The sequence below is a fragment of the Hyperoodon ampullatus genome, assembly GCF_949752795.1.
Source record: "Hyperoodon ampullatus genome assembly, chromosome: 8".
NCBI lineage: Eukaryota > Metazoa > Chordata > Mammalia > Artiodactyla > Ziphiidae > Hyperoodon > Hyperoodon ampullatus.
This window is the reverse complement of record NC_136921.1, coordinates 25620400-25648313: the sequence shown is the minus strand read 5'-3', so window position 1 is coordinate 25648313 and position 27914 is coordinate 25620400. Positions and strand designations below refer to the sequence as shown.

Here is a 27914-nt window from a genome sequence, read left to right as displayed (position 1 = left end):
TACAAAGAAAGAAGAGAAAGAGACAACTTTACCCGCAGAAAAGAGAGGTCCCGGTTGTGCTCGATGCTGGTTATCTCCAGGTTGCCCATGACTACCTCACAGTTCTCATAGTATTTGCGCAAGGCTCGGTACTGCTGTTCCAGGTCAGAGAGAGAGCTCAACTTATTCTCTGTTCCTGCACACACTGCCAAGACAAGAAGAAACATGGGAAGTTATGTAAACTTTATATGACATGAACCATGACAATATTTCCCTCAACTCTCTTCCATAACAATCTACTCCAATTCCCTGAATTAAAATATTTTGAATGTTATTAAGACCCATAACCCAAACACTCATAAATATCTTCACTTTTATTTTTTCCAGCTTTACTGAATTATAATTGACATATAACATTATGTAAGTTTAAGGAGTACGCATGTGGTTTTGATACACTTATATATTGTAAAATGATTACCACCATAGCATTAGCGAACATCACCATCATGTCACCTGATTACCATTGTTGTTGTTGTTGTGTGTGTGTGTGTGTGTGTGTGTGTGTGGTGAGAACATTTAAGATTTACTCTCCCAGCAACTTTCAAGTATATAATACAGTATTGTTAACTATAATCACCATGTTACACCCAAACTTGTTCATCTTATAAGTGGAAGTTAGTACTTTTTGACAAAAATCTCCTCATTTCCTCATCCCCAAGTCCCTGGTAACCACCATTCTTCTCTTTGTTTCTATGAGTTCAGCTTCTTTAGATTCCACATATAAGTGACATCATACATTTACATTCATAAAATGTATGTACTAACCACAGAGAGTAGGAAAGCATGGGTTCCACAGAAACATACAGCAAGGAGATAAACTTAAAATATTCACATTTGCTGTGGGCATATAAAACATGTAAGTACATTTAATTTCACTCAAATAGGATTTTCTTTCAAATTTATAATTTACTCTCTTTTCTACATATGAAAGTAAATCAAAATCGAAAGATGATAAAAGTAACAATTTTATTTTAAAAATATTTTTGTATTGCAAAGTAATCTGATCTTAGTCAGTAAATTTTCTACAGAATTAAAACTTATGCTTTAATCCCTCAAAAATGCTACCTTTTAAAATAAAAATATTAAACAACTTAGATTGAAACATTTATAAACATACACTACAAAGAGAATATGTACTGAATTTATAAACTTTTATCAATATCAACTGTGTCGTTGTGTATTCATTAGTGTTCTGAGGTAAAATAGACTGTTAACAAATGTTCTCAATCTGCCAACTTTGGGGGGTGGATTTTGAATGTTTATATATAAGCTCATGAGTATACACACATCTGTGTTTTTTAGGTTGTGTGTGTATGTATATTTCCTTTCTTCCAGAAGTCAGTTTCAGTTATTACTTCTCATGGTTTGCATAGCTACCTGAACAATTTAATGCTCCAACTCTACCATTTAATGTACCAATTCTAATCTTCAATAAACTGAAAAAACTCTATTATGAATCTTGTAATAAGTGTGTAAAATTAAAAAAAAATGAATTGTGAATGAAACATCTTTGAGTACGTTACATGGTATACACCAAACTTAAGACAAGATATATGGAGTAAACACTGAAGACACTAGAAAAATAGCTTAGTAATGTAATGTCAAATATACATTTGTGTGTCATCTCCACAAGAATGACAAAGAAGACATGAGGCTTGATGTGGTGCTCAAGGGGATAAGTTTCAATACAGAAAGGAAAAAAAATCTAGATTGGTATATTCTAAATAATTAGGGCCACCATAAAGCCTGCTTTTGCCTATTGACACATCAAAAATAACAAAAATCTGGATCTAAAAGTCTGAAGAATAACATAGACCTCTAACCATAGTGGAAGTTCATTATAAAAACAAAAATAAAACACAAATTCTTCTTGTCTGGATTTCTAAACCTCATCAAACAGTATATTTTCTAGAAATACTCTTTTATAAGTGGAATTGTGTCCTTCTAAGAGATATATTGAAGTCCTAACCCCTGGTACCTGTGAATGTGACCTTGTTTGGAAATATGGTTTATGAAATGAAGGTAGGATGAGTACATTAGAATAGGCTCTAACCCAATATATTCAATGTCCTTCTAAGAGCAAAATACCCTGTGAACATCAAGAGACACAGGGGGAAAGCCATGTGACCACAGAGGCAAAGATGGGAGTGATGCAGCTGCAAACCAAGGGATGCCAGCAATTGATGGCCAACACCAGAAGCTAGGAAGAGGCAAGGAAAGATTCTACCATGAGTCTCAGAGGGAGCCTGACCTTACTGACACCTTTATACTAGACTTTTAGCCTCTAGAACTCTGAAAGAATAAATTATTATTGTTTTAAGCCACCTAGACTGGGGTACTTTGTTAAAGATGCCCTAGGATATACAATCTTCAGACTATTTCTACCTGAAATCTCACATTTAAAGAAACATTAAAAATCACTTCCATACTCCAGAGTTCGATTAGTTTATCACCTTGAAGTTACTCTCCCCATTCTCCCTTCTGAATGTCAGAGTCCTCATACACCATGCTGGAACTCATTTGTTGCCCTTGAGAATGTACTTTTTGTAGTGATAAGGATGGATAAAAAGACTTCTAGAACCCTCAATATCCACTCTCTTCTTCCTTCACAGTAACAGACTGCACAATTTTAGCTGGGCTTGTGGCCACCCCAAATAAAGATTACATTTCTCTGCTCCTCTTGGAGGTAAACTTTGCAGGGGACTAAGTTCTAATATGTTGTATGACACTTTCCCAGAACTTTATTTAAAACATGGTTGGAGCCTAACTTTGACTCCTTTCTTCCCCACATCTTCCTCCAGTCTGCTGCCTGGAATGGAGATGTGATGGTTAAAACTTGAACCACAATCTTGGAGCACAGGAATGAGGCACACACTCTAGAGACTGGCTGAGAAATGAGCTAAAGGAACCAGGATTTTCAAACAAACCTGTTTACATGTTTATTAATCATGTTTATTATCATTAACATCAAGATAATAGTGAATTTTGGTCCTGGCTGCTAAAATATTATATGTAGGAAGGATTAAATTCAAATTAAGTTATATGCTTCTGACCTTAAGTAATTTTAACTATTCTGTCTTGCTGTTTAACTGAATTTATTCCAATCATAATAAAACTACCAAATCATTCTTGATCATCTGAAAATTTTACTGGTTCTGTGGAAGTTTCCCTTATTACTAAAACTAACAATCATTATGAAAAAAATAAACTTCTATTGATAAGTACAGTAATATTCAACATAAGCAGGAGAACAAGAAGCAATTGATTCTGGTATATGATCCTTCTCCATCAAGATCAAAGTCCCACTTTCTTTTTCAATAAACTGTACAGACTCTAAAAAACACTCCTGAGCCACAATCTTTATTTTTATTGCTCACAGCAGCTTTATAAATTGTAAAATGTCTGCTGAGAAAAGGTACAATTATATGGGTTTATGAAATATAGATTTCAATTATTTTAAATTCCAAGGAGGACAAGCTTATATTTTAATGCAACTACCGATGGGGGTAATTAAGCATTGATTAAGAAACTTGCTCACCATTTCTAAAATGTATACAATGCCACATTGCAATTTATGTATCATTTATGTTGTACAAGTTTCTTTCAGTCGGAGATAAAACTCACACTTTAATATCAATATATAAAAATCAATATGTAAACATCTAAATGAAAAGATTTCTAAAATATTTAGTGTATTCTGCCCTTTTCTATAAAAGCTTAAACAAATTTTGGGAGAAAATCTATCAATATAACTGTAATGCCTATGCATTTTTCTTGCTTCTCATTCTGCATATATGAAAAGAATATATAATATTAAATTGTTATTAATTATTATTACAATAATCTGTTATATAAGAGACCTACAAAGGCTATAAACTCTTTGAAGACAGATGCAATATATTAATCATTATTTTGTATCTGCTGAGCTGTATAGCATAGTGCTTTGCAAGAAAGTTTTGGTTTTTTTTGTTTTACATTTATAAATACCTTTTATTGCATGCATTTAGTTTCACATTTTTTGGGTAATTCAATTTTTCTGTGGAAAGCTTAAAGGAAATTTGAACAAAGTGAATAATTTAACTTTTACCAATAGGTGACTGCCCATTTCACAGAGGACTTCTTGCTGAATTCTGCAATTTCTCAACTGATGGGACTCAGTAGTGCTCTCTCGGTAAGTGGCCCATCTGTGCTCACTTGCTGGTAGCCAAGGACGGGGTGTGGTTTCCAGTCACATGGTGAGGTGGCCTGCAGCTCCTAGAGGGCAGAGACCATGCCTTTCTCTCTAAAGTCTGGTGTATAGTAGGTGCCCCATAAAGTGAATGGGTGTGACTGAGTTAACTGATTAGCCACGCCTCTGGAAGACACTGAGTGTTTGCAGAAACTGGCAAAGAATAGGGACCCCTGAGATCCCAGAGAGGGGTAAGAGGACCCCTGTCCAGGAGGTTCCACATCGCAGAATCTTTGAGCAATTATCTGCATTTCCCACTGGTTCTGCACACACAGGAACTTAGCTGAGTTGTTAAGACAATTAGAACTGACCCAGATTCTAATCTGGTCTCCATCTTTTGGTTAACTGTGTACCCAGGGACAGATGACTCCCTCTCTAACCCTTAGCTACTTCATCTTTCAAATGGGGTAACAATACTGCCCTTGAAGGATAGTAAGAACCAAATGAGTTATTTAAGAATATTAATTGCCATAAAAACAATTACAACTTGTATTCAGAAAATAACCCTCAATTCAGAAAAGTACCCATGTTCAATAAATGATCAGCTGTATTTTTATATACCATATGAAAACAGAAAATTGGAATAAATATATTTAAAAATATCTTTCAGTAACAACAAAAAATTATACAGTAAACAAATTCTAAATAATCAGAATACTCTATTTTCCAAACATTCTGATTTTTGGAGTTTTTACTATACATGGTTCCAGTTAGGGAATATTTTTGTCTCAGTGAGACTTTCCTTTATATTTATGTTTGAGTCAAGCTATCTATAACGAGTATAATACTCCTCATAACTTTCATCTTGAAAGACGGACTTGATTTTAAAAGAACTAGTTTTGATAGATGCATAAAAATCATTTGTATTTCTCTTCATGAAGGCTTCACTGAATGCCTCACAACTTCCATTTGTCAATCGATTTTACAATCAGGCAATGTATACAAGACAATGCTTAAACCATCAAGTTTCATTGATTTCACACAGCTGTTTATCAGACAGTATTGAAAAATCTTTTTCACCAGCCAAAACAAGTTTAACACAATTCAGCCCCCTTTGCCAACACTATTATAAACTCCTTAAACTATAAGCTTACAATAATCAAGCTTCAGAAATCCTGAATTTACATCTACTCCCTAGAGTTTTCATTTCAACTGTAACTCCAGGAGTAAAGCTATACGTGAGGCCTTAATAAAATCACCAATTATTCTATTTGGTATTGATTCCATCACAAATACAGCTATAGTTGCAAACATGGGCTTTTTAGTCTTAAGATTTACATCCAACAGTGAGTGAACTACATGATCCTCATTCAGTAAAAAATTAAGACTATAATTAGGAGTTTGTAGTAATATAAAAAGGTTGGTTAACAAAATTATTCATTTATTCATGGGGCAAATATGTTAGAAGCACAAAGAAGAAACATTAGCAATATCCATATTAATACTAAAAATCAATTATTGCCTCCACGCTTACGGCTGTGGAAATCAGCACTCCTTTGCTTACTTAAGATGAAAAGAGGGGAAAAAAATTAAATCAAAATATTGCCTGACTTTCAAATCAAATGCCTATGTGAGATATTAAGAAATGAATAATTATTTATTTAGCATCTACTGTTGACCTAGTATCATGAAAAAATGTATATTGATTAAAATGCCCAAGGCCTTTTGTAAGGGCTCATGAAGTTGTACATGGCACATAGTAAGGAAAACAGCAAGCAGTGTATGTAAGTTATGTATATATTTTGTATGCACCATTCAGGGACTGTCTGCATAAAAAATATTTGGTAACCTGATAAAAGTTCTCTATCTCTAATTTTTTTTATCTGATTTAACACTAAGTACTTTCTCTTTCAGAAATGTTACCATAATAAATATGTTTTAGTTTAATGTACATTGTTGGGCATTTAAAAATCATTAAAAATATAAAATAATTAAAGAGAATATCAGAAGTAGCATACATTTTCAGTGACTACTGAGTGCTATTATAGTTACACAAAGAAGTTTTGCAGCTCTATGTTCAACATATATGCTGAAATGGGGCCAAATTTGCTACTTCCTCTACTATAGCCATTTAATCCAAGCCACCAAGGCTATATCTACCCTGGACTTTGAAAGCAGCCTCTTAACTAACTTCTTACTTTCCCTACTTCCCCTGTTAATTCTTTGCACAGAGGCCAGAGTGATCTTTTTAAAAACATGAATCATTCACATCACTCCATCACTGAAAACAACCCTTGGCTTCTAATCACATTTATTATAAAATCCAAACTTCTTACCATAGCCTGCAGAACATATATTCAGATCTTTGCTCAAAAGTCACTCTTTCAGAAAAGCCTTCTCTGACTATCTTATCTACAATAGATACCAGGTTCCCATTCATCATACTCTGTCTTCTTTGCCTTCTTTATTTTTGTTTTACTGCTATCTGAAATTATATTATACACTTGCTTGTTTACTTGTTTATTATATGTCTCTACATTAGAATGCAAGCTCCATCGTCAGAGGCCCTTTCTCTGCTCAACACCTAAAGAGAAGACACATAGCAGACTCTCAGTCAATACCTGTTGAATAAATAAAATGGACCTTGGAGAAATAATTAAGCCAGTATCAAATGCTAGTCCTATTTCTAAGAGCTGAATGAACTTGAGCAAGTCACTTTGTTACTTGGAGTTATGTGGAATGAGCACTGGGCAAGGGCAGTGAAGGTCAGGATGCCATTGCTCCAACATTTTCTAGCTGTGTAAATTGGGACAATTATTTTCTTCTCATTGGGTCCAATTTTCTCTTTTCTTTATGTTTCCTTCCAGCTCGAAAATTCTGTGATTGATTGAATTTATTTCTAAAATACTTATTTAAAACCTACTCTACACTGTTGGGAATGTAAATTGGTACAGCCACTATGGAAAACAGTATGGAGGTTCCTTAAGAAACTAAAAACAGAGCTAACATATGAACTAGCAATCCCAGTCCTGGGCATATAGCCAAAGAAAAACATGGTCTGAAAGGATACAGGCACCCCAATATCCATTGCAGTGCTGTTTTCAATAGTCAAGACATGGAAGCTACCTAAATGTCCATTGAAAGAATGACTGGATAAAGAAGATGTGGTACATATATACAATGGAATATTACTCAGCCATTAAAAATGAAATAATGCCATTTGCAGCAACGTGGATGGACCTGGAGAATATCAAACTAAATGAAGTCAGACAGAGAAAGACAAATATCGTGTGACATCACTTATATATGGAATCTAAGAAAAAAAATGATGCAAATGAACTTATGTACAAAACAGAAACAGACTCACAGACTTAGAGAACAAACATAGTTATCGGGGGGAAGGGTGGGGGATGAGGAATAGATTGGGAGTTTGGGATCGACATGTACACACTCTATATTTAAAATAGATAAACAACAAGGACCTACTGTATAGCACAGGGAACGCTGCTCAATTTTCTATAATAACCTAAATGGGAAAAAAATTTGAAAAATAGATACATGTATATGTATAACTGAATCATTTTGCTGTACACCTGAAGCTAACACAACATTGCTAATCAACTGTGCTCCAATATAAAATAAAAATTTTAAAAAATGATAAAAAATAAAATAAAACCTACTCTACACTAAGTAATGAGTTGCATTCAGTGGGTGTTTTAGAGGAGGTCACACTGTGGCAACATCATATAAAGTTATAAAGTTAAACACTTATCAAATTATCCAGCAATCCCATTTATAAGTACATCCCTAGATAAATGAAAATTATGTTCACATAAAAATGTGTACATGAGTGTTTATCAGAACTCCACTCAAATTCACCAAAAATTGGAAACAACCCAAATGTCCTTCAATGGCTGAATGCTAACAAACTATAGTATATCTATTTCATGAATATCTAGTCAGCAATAAAAATGAACAGATGATTGCTATAGCAACGTGGAAAATTCCCAAAGGCATTATGCTGACTGAAAGAAGCAGGCTCAAAAAGCTACATACTATATGATTCCATTGGCATGACATTTTGGAGAAGGACAAAACTACAAAGGATGGACAACAAATAAGTGGTTGCCAGAAGATGGGTATCTGAGAGAGAGCATTTGACTGAAAGATCATGAGGGGAATTTAGGAGATGGCAGAATTCTTCTGCATACTGACTGTGGTGGTGATTACATAGTATACATGGGTTAAAACTCAGAGAACTGTACACCAAAAAAGTCAGCTTTACTGTATGTAAATGAAAACACACACACACTCAAATTGGCTTGTATGTTTAACAGAGTTAAAAATGCCCCTTTATATAAATCATAAGACATTCTTAATATATTTGTTCTTAGGCATTTTATGCTTGTCATCTTTGAATAATTTTAGTTACATTTTTGAATTGCTTATTATTATTATATATTTTTAAAACTCTTGATGACTCTGGTATTTTTCTCCCCTCAAAACTTGGCTACATTGCTAAATCCTTGTAATTTCTAATTAGTTTTCTTCATTGAGGTTCTTGATTTATCTAGTCTTCAATCATGCTATTTTATTTTGTTTGGTTTTTTTTGGCTGGTACTACTTAGACTTTCTAGGATAATTTTTTTCAATTAATAAGCATAGTTGTCAATTCTATCTCTGTTCTGATCTTTACAGAAATGTTTTCCTTGGTTCAGCATATATTTTGTTATGTTCTATGTTCCAGGGTCTGGCTTTATCAGGTTTTTATTTCAGATTTGAATGTTGAATGTTGTTATTTTTTACTATCAGTTAATGCTAATTAAATGTGTACTAATTTTGAAATTATTAATGAGTTCCAAATACTGAACCATTCTTATATTCCTGGAATGAACCACACTTAGTAATCATGCATTATAACATTAATATACTTCTAGATTTATTGTTTTTATTTGTACTGTTATGTTAATATTAAAAAAGATCTATCAATGATTTAGAAATATTTGTACCAGATGTCATCACACACAAAGTGATAAATAATGGAAGTCGGTTAATATTTTATAAAATTTGCACTCTATATAATTAACTCTAAAAGTATTAAAGAAAAAAAGTAACATCAAGCAGGAAATTTGGTTTATAATTTACATTACATAAAACTGTAAATAAAATATTTTCAATCTAAAAATCAGTATCTTTTTAAAAAAAATAAGTGACCCTATAGTGTATTCTCTGAATCTCTATCTTCTACCACTCTTTTATTGACTCCCAAAGTGACAAAAAAGGAATCTGCTGAAATCAACTAAATCACTTTATAAAGGATTCTTGAGCCAAATGAAAAGGGCATTTGGCATCATAGACCTTCACTAATAGAGTTGTAGCTAGGGAAGACATACGCATTCTATAATACAGGCTGATGAAAGGCAAGTCCATAGGCTATATATACTGCTATGTGCTGCTCCATCTAAAATTTAATTGAGCTGCATTTTACCTCTATTGTTTACTTATAACTGTCCCTAAATGCCCTCAAAGATGCTTAAACTGCTAAATTATATTGCAAAGGGAAAAAAGATCATCACTGAAGACCACCAAAAAATGATAGATGTAAATATCACACATGATTATCTCCTGTTCATCAATGATATGTTTTGTGAGTGGTCTACTCTAATCTAGTCTTCCCAATATAATAGGTTATACTTGTATTGTTTATTTAGTATTTCAAAGATAAGCTTAGTAAAATTAAAATAATTAAAAATTATTTTAAATGCATTATATGGGTCATCAAAAACTGACTTGTAACTGCTTGAATATAAATTTTAGTTCCCGTTCTTTATTGTTTTTCTGCCTTTACATATTTTATATTTTTCTTAAATTATACCTCAAAAAATTCCTATGTTGAAAGCTGAAAAACATAATAGAAAGACTTTACAGATTTAGAAATTACATTTCTGTCATCTATTCTTAGATGAAATAATATTCTCCTTACCACTATCTTGTCATAATTCCCTCCCTGCTCTTTTTGTCATTCTTCACACCCCCTTCCCTTTCCCCACACAAAGAGTCCTTCTTATTAACTTTGTGGTATTGCCTTTTCTGTGGAAGTGCTAGGTCCTTAACTTTAATGTAGGTACTGGACTTGACAAGCAATTAAAGCAAACAATTTCCACTCATCAAGACTTGCCAAATTAGTCATCTGCCATCTGCCCCATCATCTGGTTCTCCTTGAGGTCTTGCTGTGAATCTGGATGCACTGGCTCAGATTAAGAGGGACAGTGCCAACCTCCAACCTGGTAAAATGCCAGTGGGAGCTAAGTATGTAAACATTAGCAACCATCTTTCTTCCCTAGATTATCATGCTTTCAAACACCACTTTGCATGTAATAAAGGCCAGTCTGTTTGTAATGGCTTATCACTGTGAAACCTTTACCATTCACTGTAATTAAAGTGGCAGTCTGTGGGATTTTTTTTCCCCTTAGAAGTATTTTTAAAAAGGTGGACATCACTTGTGAGAAACAATTTTTTGGGAGGGCTGTAACAGTAGTAAATGATATTACTAATATACCCAGTAGCAACTACATCTGAAGAAACACCACACCTTACAAATATTTTATTCAGTCAACCAGGTTTGTGCATATCTCTGCCTAGGTCCTCATTCACTTGTCAAAGAGGGCAAAGAGTAATTGTTCTGACACAGACAAAATAGACATATTTTTGATAACTAAAATATATTCCATTTAAGCCTGATGACTTAGTTACTCTATGATTGAACATGTGGGTTTTTAACTTTTTTCTTTCATTTTATTTATTTCAGGTATTTGTTACCATAGTTTTGAGATATTACCAAGACATTGCACTACTAATATTACTAGCAACTTCCCTACTCATTCCATGATCTCATGGGTTAGTTAACAGGGCATCAGATACTACATGGACAGTCATTCAACTTGGAATGTTTTCCCATGAAAGTTTCACTAATCTTTGGATTTAAAGATCTGATATCCTTTGAGATCCTATTTTCATTTCTTTTGGAAATTTACCCCAAAGTCGGATTGCTGGATCACATGGTAGTTCTATTTTTAAGTTTTTGAGAAATTTCCATATTGTTTTCTGAAACAGAGAGTCTTGGTTACCAGGGTCTCAGGGGTGAGAGAAATGGAGAGATGTTGATAAAATGATACAAATCTCCAGTTATAAAATGAATAAATTCTGGGGATCTAATGTACAGCATGATGATTATAAGTAACAATACTCTATTACATACTTGACAGTTCCTAAGAGAATAGACCTTCAAGGTTCTAACCACAAAAAAGAAATTATAATCATGTGATGTGCTGGTGGTGTTAGCTAACATTATAGTGGTAATCACTTTGCAATATATAAGTGTATAAAAGTCACACATTGTACACCTTAAATTTATCCAATATTATATGCCATTATATTTCAATGGAGTTGGAAAAATAACATAAAAGTTTTTTAAAAGATCTGATATCCTATTTGGAGGTTTTATTATAATGAAGCAGCAGTTAATATCTTTAATAAGAAATTGAATGTAAAACTTCAACTTTCTAATGGAATATACATCATTCAACATAACATCTAAAAACCAAGGTGATGTTTAACAACTTTTTTAGTATTATTGGACATGACTTTAGAAATATCTTTTATATTTAAGAGAAATACTTAAAAATATATATAAGGGGGCTTCCCTGGTGGTGCAGTGGTTAAGATTCTGCCTGCCAATGCAGGGGACACGGATTAGAGCCCTGGTCCAGGAAGATCCCACATGCCGCGGAGCAACTAAGCCTGTGTGTCACAACTACTGAGCCTGTGCTCTAGAGTCCGTGTGCCACAACTACTGAAGCTTGTGCACCTAGGGCCTGTGCTCTGCAACAAGAGAAGCCACTGCAATGAGAAGCCCACACACCACAACAAAGAGTAACCCCCGCTCGCCACTAGAGAAAGCCCACGCACATGAACAAAGACCAAACACAGCCAAAAATTAAATAAATAAATTTATTTAAAAAAAAAAATATATATATAAGGATACAATATTTACTACCTAGTGGTAACATATTTGAACTTTTCCTTGTTATGGTTTTGTCAAAAGTTTTAGGTAATGATAACAAAGGAATAAATACCAAAATGTGTTACAAGTTCCTTAGTTTACCTAAGACAATTCAGTAATACAGGTATCAAAAACAGCACATTCAACACTAAGCCACAGGAGTTCTATAGCATCAGGTTCAATTTTAAAAGTAAAGAATAATCTATGATTTCCTTTGATAATATAAAATAGGCTGGTAACAAGAAAAAAAGACTTGAATTAAAGTTTTAAAATCATTTAATACTTGCATTGTCATTTTAGTTCAATGTGAATTTTTGAGAGCCTGTGCAAATAAACATAATTGCTCTATATTATAAAAATAAAAGTATTTATATTCGTATCTGGCAAGGTTCCCATGTACAAAAAAATTATCTAGAAGATAAATTAAAAATTTAAACTAAATTACTTACTGTTTACTTAGAGATACAGGTGGAATGGGAATAAATACTACTATTTTTAATCCTATCACAGTACAGCACAAATTTGATAAAGTTTTAAAATTTGAAGAATGTCTTTTCTGAACATGATTCATTTTTAATTCCTGACACAAAAATAATATGTATTTTAGGGTAAGTTTTACAAACAAGTATCTTTTATTACAGACTTCAGATTTCTACTGACACTTTCTGCCAGGATAAAAGAGAATAGATTCTCTGTTATATTCCTTGCAAATGTTCAGTTTTCAAATGTATTTGCCACCTGACTAGACCTTGTAAGGAAACCAATGTAAATCAAATAATAACTATAGAATTTGATTTTAAAATGCATTACTTTTTTGAGGGACAGTCTCATGTAATTGTATAATTTTTATTGTTATGATTTCAAAAAGATAAAATAAAATCCCTCAGTAAAATCAATTATTTTTCAAAGATACTTTTTAAGAATATATGGGAGCATGTATATGCTTATGTGTATAAACATATTCATTGGGAAGGAAATAAAATATGATAAAAATGTTTTCTCTCTGATTAGAAGATTCCCAGATGACACCTATTTTCCTTTTTTGTTTATCTGTAATTTATAAATTTATAAATTCTATAAAGCATTTTTGTATGTAAAAAGTGAATTTTATTTCAGGAAGGATATATATATATATATATATATTTAATTTTTAAAAAGATAAGGTATTTACTCTATGCTTTGCCATTTCTTTTATGGTAATGTGTATACTAATTCCAGTTACTATTAACACTTTTGATAATCTTGGACTTTTATAAAACATTAGCATTTTATATAAAAACATTATCTTGATTTTAATATAAACTATTGAGAAATTGTATTTTAAATCATCTGAAAGAAAAATATATTATTCTAAAGATTACTATAAGAGTTACCTGAAAAAACTAAATATAGAGCTACCATGTGATCCAGCAATCCCACTCCTGGGCATATATCCAGAGAAAACCATAATTCAAAAAGATACATGCACCCCAATGTTCATTGCAGCACTATTTACAATAGCCAGCACATAGAAGCAACCTGTGTCCATCAACAGAGGAATGGATAAAGAAGATGTGGTACATATATACAATAGAATATTATTCAGCCATAAAAAAGAATGAAATAATGCCATTTGCATCAGCATGGATGGACCTAGAGATTCTCATACTGAGTGAAGTAAGTCAGACAGAGAAAGACAAATATCATATTGCTTATATGTGGAATCTAAAAAACAAAGGCTACAAATGAACTTATCTACAAAACTGAAATAGAGTTACAGATGTAGAAAATAAACTTATGGTTATCAGGGGTAAGGCAGTGGGGGAGGGATAAATTGGAAGATTCGGATTGACTCATACACACTACTATGTATAAAATAGATAACTAATAAGAACCTACTGTATAGAACAGGAAACTCTACTCAATACTCTGTAATGGCCTATATGGGAAAAGAATCTAAAAAAGAGTGGATATAAGTATATGTATAACAGATTCACTTTGCTGCACACCTGAAACTAATACAACATTTTTAATCAATTATACCCCAATAAAAATTTTTTAAAAAAGAAAGAAAACAAACTTATGATTACCAAGGGGGAAGGGAGGGGAGGAGGGATAAATTGGGAGATTGGGATTGACATAGACACACTACTATATATAAAATAAGAACCTACTGTATAGCACAGGGAACTCTACTCATTACTGTGTAATGACTTATATGGGAAAAGAATTTTAAAAAGAGTGAATATATGTGCGTGTATAACTGATTCTCTTTGATGTACAGCAGAAACTTACATAACATTGTAAATCAACTTTACGTGAATAAAAATTAATTTTAAAAAAAGAATTACCTAGTGATCTATAAAGGAAAGTCTAATGGTAAACCAATTTTCCAATTGAGTTGAATAGGAAATATGATTGTGTGTGTGTGTGGATGAGTGTGCATGTGTATGTATGTGTATATAGCTATATCTACATGTGTATTTATATATATTATATATATATACACACACATATATATTCATTCTAGTTTCTATATATGCTCTAGGTTTTATAGTTCATACCATTTGATATTATACATAATTTTGTAATATTGCTTCTGATAATTTATCTTTTCTAATATTATTTTTAAAGTATATTACTATGAAATTATTAATATGAAATACATTATTATTACTATTAATAGTCTGTTCCATCTGCATATTAGTAGTACCAGAAATTATTTTAAGTGCTTTATATAACATTATCATTTACTCCACATACAATCACATTAAGCACCTATTATTATCATCATCATAATCATCATCCCTTTTTTTTACAGAAGAGGAAACTAAGACCCAGAAAGTTAAATAATATACCCAGAAAATTAACTAGTGGAAGAGCTAGGAGTCAAAATCAGTTCCAATTTCATAAGTAGTTATCATTCAGAAACATAGTACTAGTTAGTTGATGTCTACAAATACTTGTTTCGAATTTTTTGTATTTAGCATTAGTATGTTATAGTCAAACAAAAAGGTACAATAAATAAGCTGAAATGTTTATATGCTGAGGACACATTATCTTCTATAAATTTAGAATGACAGAGTTATACTATTACTAGTTATTCATTATACTAGAAGTCCATGGTAGGTGCTATAGGTGATAGCCTACATGCACTTACTTGAAAGCCTACTCTAACACTTTTACTTTTAATACTAAATCTTTTCTTTTCTTTTAACTAGAAAGGGTTAGAAAGGCTTATCCACTTCCACCCTCTAACTTTCTTCAATTCCATCTTCTTATCTCAATAAATGGTTCTCCTTTCACCCAGTTACTGGGGTAAAAATCTAGTCAGCTGACCCCTTTCTTGTCTTAAAACACTAACGAAGTCACACACACACACAAACACACACATACACACACATCATCAGGTCAGCTCTACCTGCAGAATGTCTATGGGCTCCACTTGACACTCTATCAGCCCCACCTGACTGACTGTCCCTACTTCATGAAAGGCGGTCTCTATCTGAATATTGCAATAGACTCTCATTTGATGCCCCTGCCTTTCTCCTTGTCTCCTTAGATCTAGTTTATTGTATATCATATATAAAATATTTTTATATTTTTAACCCTTAAATCAGATCATTTATCTCCTGTGTTCACATATCTCCAATAGTTTCTCATGTCAATCAGAATAAAGGTCCTTATCCTGACCTACAAGGCCCTGATGCAATTTGAACCCCTGCCATTTTTCTGATATTGTCTTTCATGATGCTTCACTTCCTCACTAAGATCTGACTAGGACTATCTTACTTGTCTTTGAACATTTCTATAAAATGTTCTAAATAGTTGTTATCAATTTATTAATTTATCCTGTGGTGCAGCAACAGACCGGCATTGGTCTACATATGGCACTTTGAGTAGCACTGTTCTAAATCATTACACTTCATATCACTTATCACCACCCGCCATGTTATATCTTTATCTAGAATGTAAGCTCTGTGAGGGCAAGGGCTCTATTTTGTTCACTGCTATATTTATAGCATTTACAAGTGTTTGACCCATAGTAGTCACCCAATAAATATTTAATGATTGGATGAATGGATGAATGGATAAGTGGTTGTTGAAGTGTTAGAATTTGTCCCGAATTCCCAGCTTACATGTAACCTACATGTTATTTTTAATGACCAGTATGTAAGAACCACAAAGATCTTTAGAGAACATCAAGTCCAGTTTATACATATAGATGAGAAAACAGAGACCGATAAGTCAAAGTTCTCAACAAAGATCAAACAGCTAATCAGAAGCAGAAATAGAATAGGACTCTCCATTCACAGGCTATGTGCAAATGGCACAGTGCCTCATGTTACATAGAAGTCTTCATGAAACTGTCTGCTTTATGGAAAAGATTCCCAAGCATAATGCTCTGTGGCCAGTAAGAAAACTATAGCATGAAACTTGGCATGGGTACTTAAGAACATTTGGCTAAACAGTCGATTATATAATTGGACAGTAGATCCTGAGCAATATCTTATTTTTTTTTCAAGTTCTGGTTAAATGGAGTTAAATGTAGCTACTTAAAAAGAAAATCTGCTTTTTTAAGACTCTGGTTCTCCCCCTGGTTCTCCAATGGCCCAAGGGCGTAGCCCACATGTGCTTCCTAGTGTGTCCCCACTAGGGGGCCCCGTTCCTGCTGCCTTTCTCATAAAGGAGGTCTGATGGAAGCCTGCAGTTTCACGTAGCTTCACATCATCCTGGCATCTTGATAGTATTGCTTGAGTTAGCTCTGGCCAATATCTCCAGCTTTCAGCCTAAAAACTTAGCTGAGGTAAAGAAATAATTATTCATTCTAGTGCCAGTTATATTTTTAGACTGGGCTCCTTAATGGCCATTAATGCACACCATGTCTGTTAGTTATCCTGAACAGTCACGGACTGGGAACTGCTTTGCTCTTTTTTATTCAATTCTCTGCCTTCTGTTGCTCCCTGTTTTCAACCTCAACATTAAATAAATAGCTAACACACGAGTTCCAAAAATTGTTGACAAGAGAACTCTAGAAGCATATGGTACTAAGTACAAAAAAACAATTCTTAGCTAAGTAATGATTCTTCGTTTGAAAATATGCACTATTCCTGCTTCTTTTTGAAAAGTCAGCACACTTGAGGGCCAAGTGTTGCCTGGGGACTTTAACTTGCATAAAGAACTGTGTTGGCTCTGAAGCAGTGAAATTCCACAGCAATGCCAGCAACACTTAAACTTCTCAAGGACCCCTACGTTATTTATCTCTGAACAGCTAGGGGGCTTTTTGCAGAGAGGTCCCTAACTACTGCAGGCATTCACTCTATTTAATGTTTTTTAATTAACATCGCACAAACACCAATTGTGTGTGTGCAGTGAAGTCTGTGAACTTCCCCAGATTTGCTTTCTCAATAGTTTTGGAATTGCAGCTGCAGAATAGTGCCAAACTTCCCTTCTCCACCCCAACTCTCCCTCAAAACCCGAGGATCCCTAGTTAAGAGGACATTGGTTAAAATAGGATAAAACTAATACAGGTACATGATAAAGGTAAGGGATATCTGGGGAAAAAATTAGTCGGTACAGAAAAGCCCTGTTTGTTGTTGTTGTTGCTTGCACACTTTTAAAACAATAATTATAATATAATTATGAAATAATTGGATTTCTCCATAATACAATATGTGGAATTAGACAACCTAGAGTCATTTAAGAGTTAGAGATAAGATGATCTCTAAGGTCACTGCCAGTTCTAAAATTCTATGTTCAAAATCATCTAGAGAGTCTCTAAATAGCACTCAGCCGTGGGACATCAAATGAGAATTATTATTCCTAAAGCACACAGGATAAAACTCAAAGAATGCAGTTCAGAGATTAAAATAAATGAAGAATCCACAAACTACTCTCTAACTTCCATAGTACACAACTCTAAAAAGCTCTCTGTAAACATCTGAGAAAGAAAGAAAAAAAAGTCTTCTCAAGCAGAATTAAATAAATTGGGGATTATGTACTGCAAATCTCCTTCAGGATATAAGACTTCTCAGAAGAAAAATCACTTCCACTAAAATAAAATCCTGTTACTTTGAAAAATGTTGTAAAGGTTGCTCTCATCTTCTGTTTGGAGCTCACTAGTAACCCTCAATTGGAGAAACTGCAGTGACACAAAGTTCCTTCACATTTGCAGTGGTGAGGAGGTGGCATCCTTAATCATCTCAGGCTAATTGTCTTTATTCTTGTTTATTGAATTACTTTGTTTTTTGCAGACTCGGTGTCAGAATTTGCTTTTATTAATGAAGAATACATATTATTAAACTCATTTAAAGGTTCTATTCTATTACTCTGTGCATCACCAGGGGGCAGCACAATTCCCAAAGAACATTCCTTTGACTTAGAGAAAAGTTACAGTGGCATAATTGGTCCCAAACTCTGTCGCAGCTTTAGGCATACACAGCTTTATTCCAATTTTTCCCCTTCAATGAATGTAGACTAAAACTAACTGGATTCAGGGAATTAACCTACAAAGAGGAATATGCATATAAGCAGGTACCTCCAGCACACCTAGTATAACCCAAAAGGGGAGGAAGTATTAATAGGGGTGTGTGTATTTGTGTATCATCTTTGTGAGGTACAAGAACAATCAAGTTGTTATCATTTTCAGAATTCCCTCACAGTTTAAAAATAAATATGAGAGAAAATCATCTGAAATGGCATCATTTTCTCTTGATAACAGGAGAAGGAATCATAAGAAATACAATCTACTATGTACTTTGCAAAGTCCTGGAGATGAAAGAGGGCTGGACAGGTGAAGAAAAGAGGAGACATCAAAGATTAAGAAAACATACTTGCTTTTTAAACAGAATTTATAGATCAAACACACCACAAATTGATAAATAACAATTAACCTATTATATTTTACCTTTACTATTGATTTGCCAAATTCATGCAAATGAGACATGGAAAGGGTAATTTATCTTTTCGTGCCTTACCTGTTGGTAAAACCTCTAACAGCTGCTTGAAGTATCATCTTCACATACCTTCACACAGAATTTTCAAACCACCAGGATCATTATATGAATTCTTTTTCTTTTAAAAAGATTTATTGTTTTTATGGATTCATAAAATGAAATGGGTCATAAAAGTTAAAAGGTGTTGTAAATTTTATGAGAAAATAAACAACTTATAAAATCCTATAATATTCGAAGACAACAAAGTCTACAAGAGGAGGAAAAATGTTTTGCTAACTTACAGGACGATAGAAACAGCAGCACAGTAGTATATACCATTGAAGATGTTTCACGTGTCCTATTCTTAATGGTCAGAGATACCAAGGTGTTCTTATATTTAAAGAAATAAAACATGTACACACACACACACACACACACACACACACACACACCCCCTTCCATTATCCCTTCTTCATCATTAAACAATAAAATGTCTATTTTCTTTTACCCCCAAAAGGAATTCATTCATTCATTCATTCATTCATTCATTTTTTTTTCCATTCAGTAAGAATTTATTTTTTTAGCACTTATTAGGCCCCTGTCCTTAAGATTTCACTATTGTGTTGGGGAGACAGACATGGCAACAAATTATTCCAATACAATTTAACAGCTGTTCCAGTATAACATGAAGTACCATGGAAATAGGAACATCAAAGTCATACACAATAAGCTCTTGCAGGGCAGGGACTGTGTTTATCTTGTTCAGCAATGTTTCCTTCAGTAGCTAAAGAAATACTAGGCAAGCAGAAAGCAATTAATATGTGTTTATGTATAAAATACCCAAATTTGCCCATAATCAGAGGTGGAGATGGAACTTGCAAAACTAGTGAATTAGTTTCCTAGTGCTACCATAATAAAGTACTTCAAACTGAGTGGCTTAGAAAAACAGAAACTGACCCTCTCAGGTCTGAAAGCTAGAATTTCAAAATCAAGGTGTCGGCAGGGCCAGACCCTATGAAAGATTCTATGAAAGGATCCTTCCTTGATTCTTCCCGCTTCTTGCCCCAGGCATTCCTTGGCTTGTGGCAGCATGACTCTACTTTCTACCTCCATCTTCACATGGTCTTTCTGTGTCGCTGTCTTTACATGACTGTATTTTTATAAGGACACTACTCATATTGGCTTAGTTGTCTATTTGTCCAATACGACCTCATTTTAACTTATTACATTTGCAATGACCTACTTTCAAGTAAGGTCACATTCAGAGGTATTAGGAATTAGGACTTTAATATATCTCTTTAGGGGGACACAATTCTACCCATAACAACTATTAACAGTAATTTTCTCCTCTTCCACACTTTCACTTTTTCTTCCTCAATCCTTCTTTGTCCACCTTTTTCCTCTAAGAGGAGCTCATTTTGAGACTCTACTGAAGAACACAGACTCCCCTCATACCTCTCATCCCCCGAGAGTACCCATTATTTTGCTAGATTCATTCTGTTTGTGCTTGGTTTGGCTATGCTAAACTCTTACAAATTACCATCATTTACAAGAGCTGCTTACATTCATGCATAATTATCATGCAGTAGAATAACAATTATGCATATCATTAAATTCATGTGAGATAACCTTCAATGTAAGTTTTATTTAATTATGGCACTAAACTCTGTTCATGCATGCTTGGCCTTCATAGCCGGTTGTTCAGGAAGAATGGTTGTCTCTGCCACTTAAAAATAATGACAGTAATATTGACCATAACCCTAACTTTCTCCAACTGAAATATCAGTTCCATAAGTTGGTACCCACCTTGTGGAAGGTTAGCACAACCAAGTCTGGATTAAATAAAATAAATATTTCATCTATCACATATGAAAGAAAATGAAATATTGTATTCAACATTTTTAAGCTTTCTAATTTGCATCTGTTTTCCAGAATGACAAGATACATGGTTTCAGAGTATAAAGCATAGTTTCCTCTATAAAAGGGAGTTAATATACTCTAGAATTTCTATGATGATTAAATAAAACAATCCACATAGTTGGCATAAATAGTGTTTAGCACATCCTAGGACTCAGATAAGTGGTAGCTGTCATTAATCAGGTTTACAGAATATATTGCCCTCTACTGCCTTACTATCCTTGTTTTCTTATTTCTCTTTGGACTTTCCTTTCAGTCTTCCTTGAAAGTGACTTCCTTCGTCTGCAATTTAAATAGTTTCCTGTGGAACTTAGACCCTCTTCTCTTATTCTATATTCTCTCTATTCTCTCCCTGAACAATCTCATCTATGTTTGTGGCCTTCATTATTATCCATATACTAGTGGTGCCCATATTTCTATCTTTAGCCCACATCACTCTTTTGAGCTTTTACCCATACATCTAACTGCCTCATGCACACTTCCATTCAAACGTCTAAAGACACTTCAAAACCTAAAAGTCCCAAACTAAAAGTGTCATTTTGTCAAAATGAGCTTATCTCCTTCTTACGATTCCTCATTCAGTGAATGACCACTAATAACCCTTTGCTACTCTAGGCTGAATGCTGAGTTATTTTCCACTCAGCATTCTCCCTTGCCTCACAGCACATACTTTAACAAGTCACTGTGATTCCATATCTAAAATAGCTTTTCTTGTCCTCATTTCTCTGCAACCCGACTAGTACTACCCTAGACTATACCCCTGTCATCTATTGTCCAGATTGCTATGGCATCCATCTAAACAGAATTCATCCAAAGCATTTTGCATACTGCCATAAGACTTCTTTTAAAAACGTGATTAAAAAAACAAAAACAAAACATAAATCTTATCATGCAGCACCTTGTACTTAAAATCTGTCAATAGTTTCCCTGAGCTTTGATGATGAAAGACTTTAAAGGCCATGCATCATTTAGCCTCTCTACCTGTCCAGCCTTACAACTCAGCATCACCTACCCCCAAATCCCACCAACTCTTCACTCCTGCCATCCTGAATTTCTCCCAGTTTCTCTCAGCTTCAGGCCTTTACACTCTTCTCACTGCAGGGGCACTATTATTTCTAACCTTTCTTCACTAAACTAACTTCTTACTCAATCTTCAAGTCTCAGTTAATGATCAAATTATTTTAAAAAAGCAAATCCATTGTTATAGTTCCTGATTTCCACTGAGCACACTAAATGCCACATTATAATTAGCTACACAGAAAAATGTTTTGAAGAACAATGATATATTTTAAACTCAATAGAATGAATGAGCTCCACTGTCCACATTCCACATGAATTATATATGTATGTGTATGTGTGTATATAAATATCTTTTCTAAGTCAGAGTTACCTGGCAAGTTAGAGTTTGTAGAAGAAAGTACCAGGTGTGAAAAAAGCACATATTGATTTGAAAAAGGAGATACATGATGACATGTTTCAACACATACCACCACTTTGTGAAAATAGGCATAGGCCTATTTTTTAGTCTCCACCATAGTAAGAACTACAAAAAACAGCTATCTCTTCAACAGATAAATATTTTAGGGAGCTGTCACTAGTAACTAAGTTTCCATCTAACACCTGGTAGCTTCTTAATTATCATTTCTCCCAAACCATGAATAATTTAAATTATTTTTTCTGTACCCCTGGAATATCTTAACTGTATAAATATGCTCTATTTGACAATTTCATTCCTACCAGTGATAATAAATACGTAGATTATTACCAAGTTTATTTTTCTTAAAAGTAATCGTAAAAAGGGAAATTTCAACATTCTAACACTGATATTAAGAAACTCATCTTCTTTTCTTTAGCTTTTTGGGCCCCAAAAATCTTAGAACAAATGTAGTATTTGTAGTCTCTAACCTTCCTGCACGTGATCCTGTGGGTTTTTATGGTCACGCATTTTGCTCTCCAGGAGAGTGAAGAAAGCACAGCTCAGCCAACCACATTCCACATTTCCCACTTCCAGATTCCTGACTCCCCTTGTCTTCGTTAATTAGGCTATTGGCAGTTGTGGATTTTGCACTTTTGTTCTCAATTCCTCCCTCCTGACACCCAGCTGTCTCCTGTCCCTTCCTGGGGGTCAGGGTGGGGGGGGGCGATTCATGCCCCTTTGTTAAGTGACTTTGCACTGCCTCTCACTGTATGTAGGTAGAGTGCACTTCCCTGCCCAACTAATACTGGGTTTGGCCTTGTGACAGAATCTGGCCAACAGAATATGTGCAGGAAAAAGAGTGTGCTAATTCTAACCCCGGGCATTAAGAGGCATTGCATGTTCCATGGCCCCATATTTTACTTCTATCATCCTTATGGGAAGAACAGCTCTCAAGGTGGATGAGAAACACTTAGGGAAAATGTGCAACTTGAAACCAGGCCCCGACTAGACCAGCTAATCAACAGACATATGATTGGGAATGAAAGTTTTGCTATTTCAAGCCACTAAGTTTTGAGATTGTTTGTTATGCAGCATTACTGTGGAAAATATTAACTAACTGAGTAGGTTACTGAAATTATTAAAGTTCATTTGTCTCTTTTCTAAAAATAAATCTCGGCAAAAGTTCTTTTTTTTTTTTTCTTTCTTGGGTTCTCTGTACATTAAGCCCATATTAGATTTCCAGAGTCAAAACTCCCTCTGCCAAAAGTTGGAGGCACCTGCTTCCCAAAATAAGGGAAGAATAGAGGCTGCCAGTAGGACAAAGGCCTCCTACAAGCTTGCCAAACAGAAACCCCAGAAACATCCTTCAGTGGCTACTTACTGACCTTCAATAAAAGCCATGTTCTTTGATAGGCATAGAATCTATGAAGAAGTAGGACACAAACAATTTCTGATTTAGAGTACCGTAAATCCTATGAAAAGGAAAATACAATGTGCTATGGCCAACAGCATGTTACATTTTTAGTCCTTTTAAATTCAACTATTATAATTTATGCACATATTCATATTAAATTATATCACACAGAGCTTCCATCTCCTTTTTATTAATACCATATATTTTTGTGGTACATTTCAGTTCATAAAGCATTATCATTCCCATTGCTGTATATGAAACCTTGCAGTTTTCCTAAAGGTAGGATAAACAGATATTAATCTATTAATATTTTACTGATAAATAAAATAAAAGTCAAAATATTTTTTAAGTGGTAACAGTAGGTAACATTTATTGAGTTCTTAGAGCTGTCCAGCTCTTTGCTGAGCACCTTACAGAAATTATTCCATTTAATCATTACAACCCAAAGTAGAAAAGTACTATTATTATTCCCAATTTTCAGATGAGGAAACTGATTTCAAGTAACTTGCATAGATCACATTACCAGGAAGTGTTGTAGGCAAGTTTTGTGTCATTCATATATTCACATACATTTATGCAATAAATATTTAATAAACCTTATAATATGACAAGTACTGAAATCCGAAGCCCAGACTTACAACCAAACTGTGCTACCAGTAAAGGAAGCTGAGACTTTTGTGTAACCTCCAAAGTGGTTCTCAAAACCAGTACACAAAAGTATCACCTCAAATGTGTATTGAAAAGACAGTGATTTATTGGATCTGGAAGAAATCAGGGGATTTGTGTATTTAGTAGCCTCTAAGTTATTCAGATGGATGCAGTCAGCTGAGACCACAGTGGCTCCCAAATGTATATTCCCTAAAAGCGCTGGGAAGTAAAAAAATAAATAAATAAAGACAATGTAGTTAATTTTTCATAAAGCCATTTTTTAAATTTTGCAAAAGAAAATATGAGTGATCTTATATTAGTCACACAATATAGAGGTAGAGAGGTTGGTGAAAGAAATCCCTAAAACTGGGAATTTTTGATTTGAGGTTTCTTTCTGCTGTAGATTTCACCTACAAGTACTGATTGTGTGTGTGGGGGGGGAAGGTGTCTCTTGGAGTACAATTACTTCAAATATAAAAACAGGGCTTCCCTGGTGGTGCAGTGGTTGAGAATCTGCCTGCTACTGCAGGGGACACTGGTTCGAGCCTTGGTCTGGGAAGATCCCACATGCCGCGGAGCAACTAGGCCCGTGAGCCACAACTACTGAGCCTGTGCGTCTGGAGCCTGTACTCCGCAACAAGAGAGGCCATGACAGTGAGAGGCCCACGCACCGCGATGAAGAGTGGCCCCCGCTTGCCACAACTAGAGAAAGCCCTTGCACAGAAACAAAGACCCAACATAGCCAAAAATAAAAATTAAAAAATTAAAAAAGAAGGGTCAACATTAAAAAAAAAAAGTACATGCATAGACTTCTGTATATGTTACTCACATAAGCCTATGTATTAATAGGCTATCAGTTTAAAAGCCTACAAGTTAAAATAGCATAAGGGTGCTAGTTACAGCTGAGTGGCACTTAGTGTGGATTTATTCACTGCAAACCATCCTTGATATGCTGCCTGTTTCTTCCTGGTAAATGGCAGTGAAGGTCAGTGAATCTAATTTGACAATAATGAGACTATTCTGCAACGTGTTGTAATATTGTTCCCCTACTGCTATTTTTTTTTTTAAGGTACCAGCCAATCAAAAAGGCTGTTCAATGACACTAGGGAAACCCCAGGAGAGACGGGGAGAGTCAAAGAACAGTACTCTCTTATTTTTCTTTTCCAATAATGGAGACAGCAGAGATTATGAACATGTTCAGTATGCATTAAAACAAAACACATCCTGATAGGAATGTTTTAATTAATAGCAATTATCTTCTGCAGCATTGTGATTCAAGCCAGGTCTCTGAGCATGAAGGAGAAACTTGACACTTGTGCTTCTTTGTGGACAGAGAGATTTTAAGCAAAGTTAATGGAAAATCAGCAGATGAATGGTGCTGCAGTTCAAATGTACTGTAAAATTACTGAAATGATTTCAATGTCACAGGACTACACTGCATTGCATTTATGATTACTACCCCTTGCTATGCTTTATTTTGTTAGATATCCTAAAGATTGTCTTTTAAAAAATCATATTGTTCACAGAATAATTATGATGCAACAAATAATCATTATTTCTATAATAATTTATATATAATATATTTATACATATCCTAAATATCCTATATGTAGTTTCTCTATATAACAGTTTTATAATAACAACAAATAATAATTATTATTATAGAGAGGATACAAAAGCTGGAATGTTGACACAGGTTAATGACCTACAAATAGCTATATCCCATCCCAATGTCTTTATAAATATTATTCTATATCTTAAACTTTTATTTCTTGAAGGATAATTCTGGAACCTGATACATGAAAATCACATTGAAGAGATGTTTAAAATGTATACCCTTCGTCCCCACCCCAGACATTCTAAGTCAGCATCTCCTGGGAAGGGACCCATAAATCTGTGTTTTAACAAGCTCTCCAGATAATTCTCACATACATTAAAACTTGAGAAGCACTGTCCTACACCAGAGGTTTTTAAACTGGTGGCCACAGAATTCAGGGGTCCATGAACTTGTTGTGGGAAAGAAAAAAAATGCTTCTTAATTTTCACTGAACTCTAACTGAAATTTAACATTTCCTTCAATTACAAATGTAGTCAACAAATCACAGTATTGAATAGTTTAAAGTATCTGTCAGTTGTCAGATAAAAGTCAGAGATATTGCCCTATTATATTGCAGTTGTTATAGATATCTCAAAATGCTATTTACATTACTACTTTGAAATTATATTAGTTATTAGACTCACTGCTAGAGCTCTTAATTTAATGAATTATGAAATGAGTATATATATATATATATATATATATATATATATATATTACTATATCAGGAAAATTTTAAATACTAATTTGATAACCAGTTCAATATAACTGGTATGCTTTGTAATCCTATATATTTTATTTGATGTACTTAAAATCATTTTTCTGAACAGAGTGCCCAGGCTTCACAAGACTAGCACAAGTGTCCATGATACACACAAAGTCAAGAAGCTCGGTCCTAGTTCTCCTGGGCCTCGTATTTATACAGAGGGAGGAGGAAAGTGTGGAGGGAGCTAAATGTAAGCTGTTGCTCTGGCTCAAACAAACCCTCCCTGGCATTTCCTCTTAACGGACATAGATGTGGGAGCATAAAGGAAGGTGTCTTATAAATTCCAATGTGTTTAAGAGTTGGGGGGGGGAAGCAAAGGAAAGCAGGAACGCCTGTCAGTCGTGAATGGCTTACTGGCTGAGTTCACCAACAGGGGAGCTGAATTTGATCAGTTCTGCCATGATTAGCGTCACTACAGTCAAGTGTAAATTCTGTATAAATAGAAGTGGTGGATAGGAAAATAATTCAGTCCATCCCTCTAAATTGTCTCAGTCAGCACAGACATCAAGAACTGTCAGCCCGAGGGAGGGAATGCACACATGCCCAACCAAGCCTATTATTGTATCCAGTATTCAAATAGTTCAAACTACAGAATATTATTTTCAACATAAGACCAAAGAAAAATCAATGTTGATTGTATGGCTTATCTAATTGTGAAAACAGCATTTGTTTACTTTTCATTGTCTCCTTGGTAAAGTAAGCAAATAAGTGTTTTTGTATTTTATCACTTTTCACTAGTAGGATAATTTTGTCTAAAAATATGCCTCTCTTCTAATTCCTTAGCTTAATGAATGATACCTCCTTCCAATCAATTGTCCAAGACAAAGACTTGAAGGAATCCTTTCCCTCCTTCACCAAGTGGACCACTATCTCCCTAATATCTCTGAAAATAATCCACTTTTGTTAGGCCCATTGTTACTAGGTTAGTTCAGACCATCATTTTCCTCTCACTGTTGTGGCCTCTCCCCTTGC

The 27914-nt window shown here is 34.2% G+C and overlaps 1 protein-coding gene across 2 annotated transcripts in view; it reads right to left on the bottom strand.

Moving 5' to 3' along the window:
- Positions 1-27914, bottom strand: part of ERBB4 (erb-b2 receptor tyrosine kinase 4) — a gene marked incomplete at both ends in the record, with an annotated part of 1160630 nt that overhangs the window by 720883 nt on the left and 411833 nt on the right. For both annotated transcript variants that reach the window (XM_079710036.1, XM_079710037.1), the window contains one exon: positions 33-184. In XM_079710036.1, the coding sequence (XP_079566162.1) occupies positions 33-184 (152 nt within the window). The remainder of the gene's footprint in view (positions 1-32; positions 185-27914) is intronic.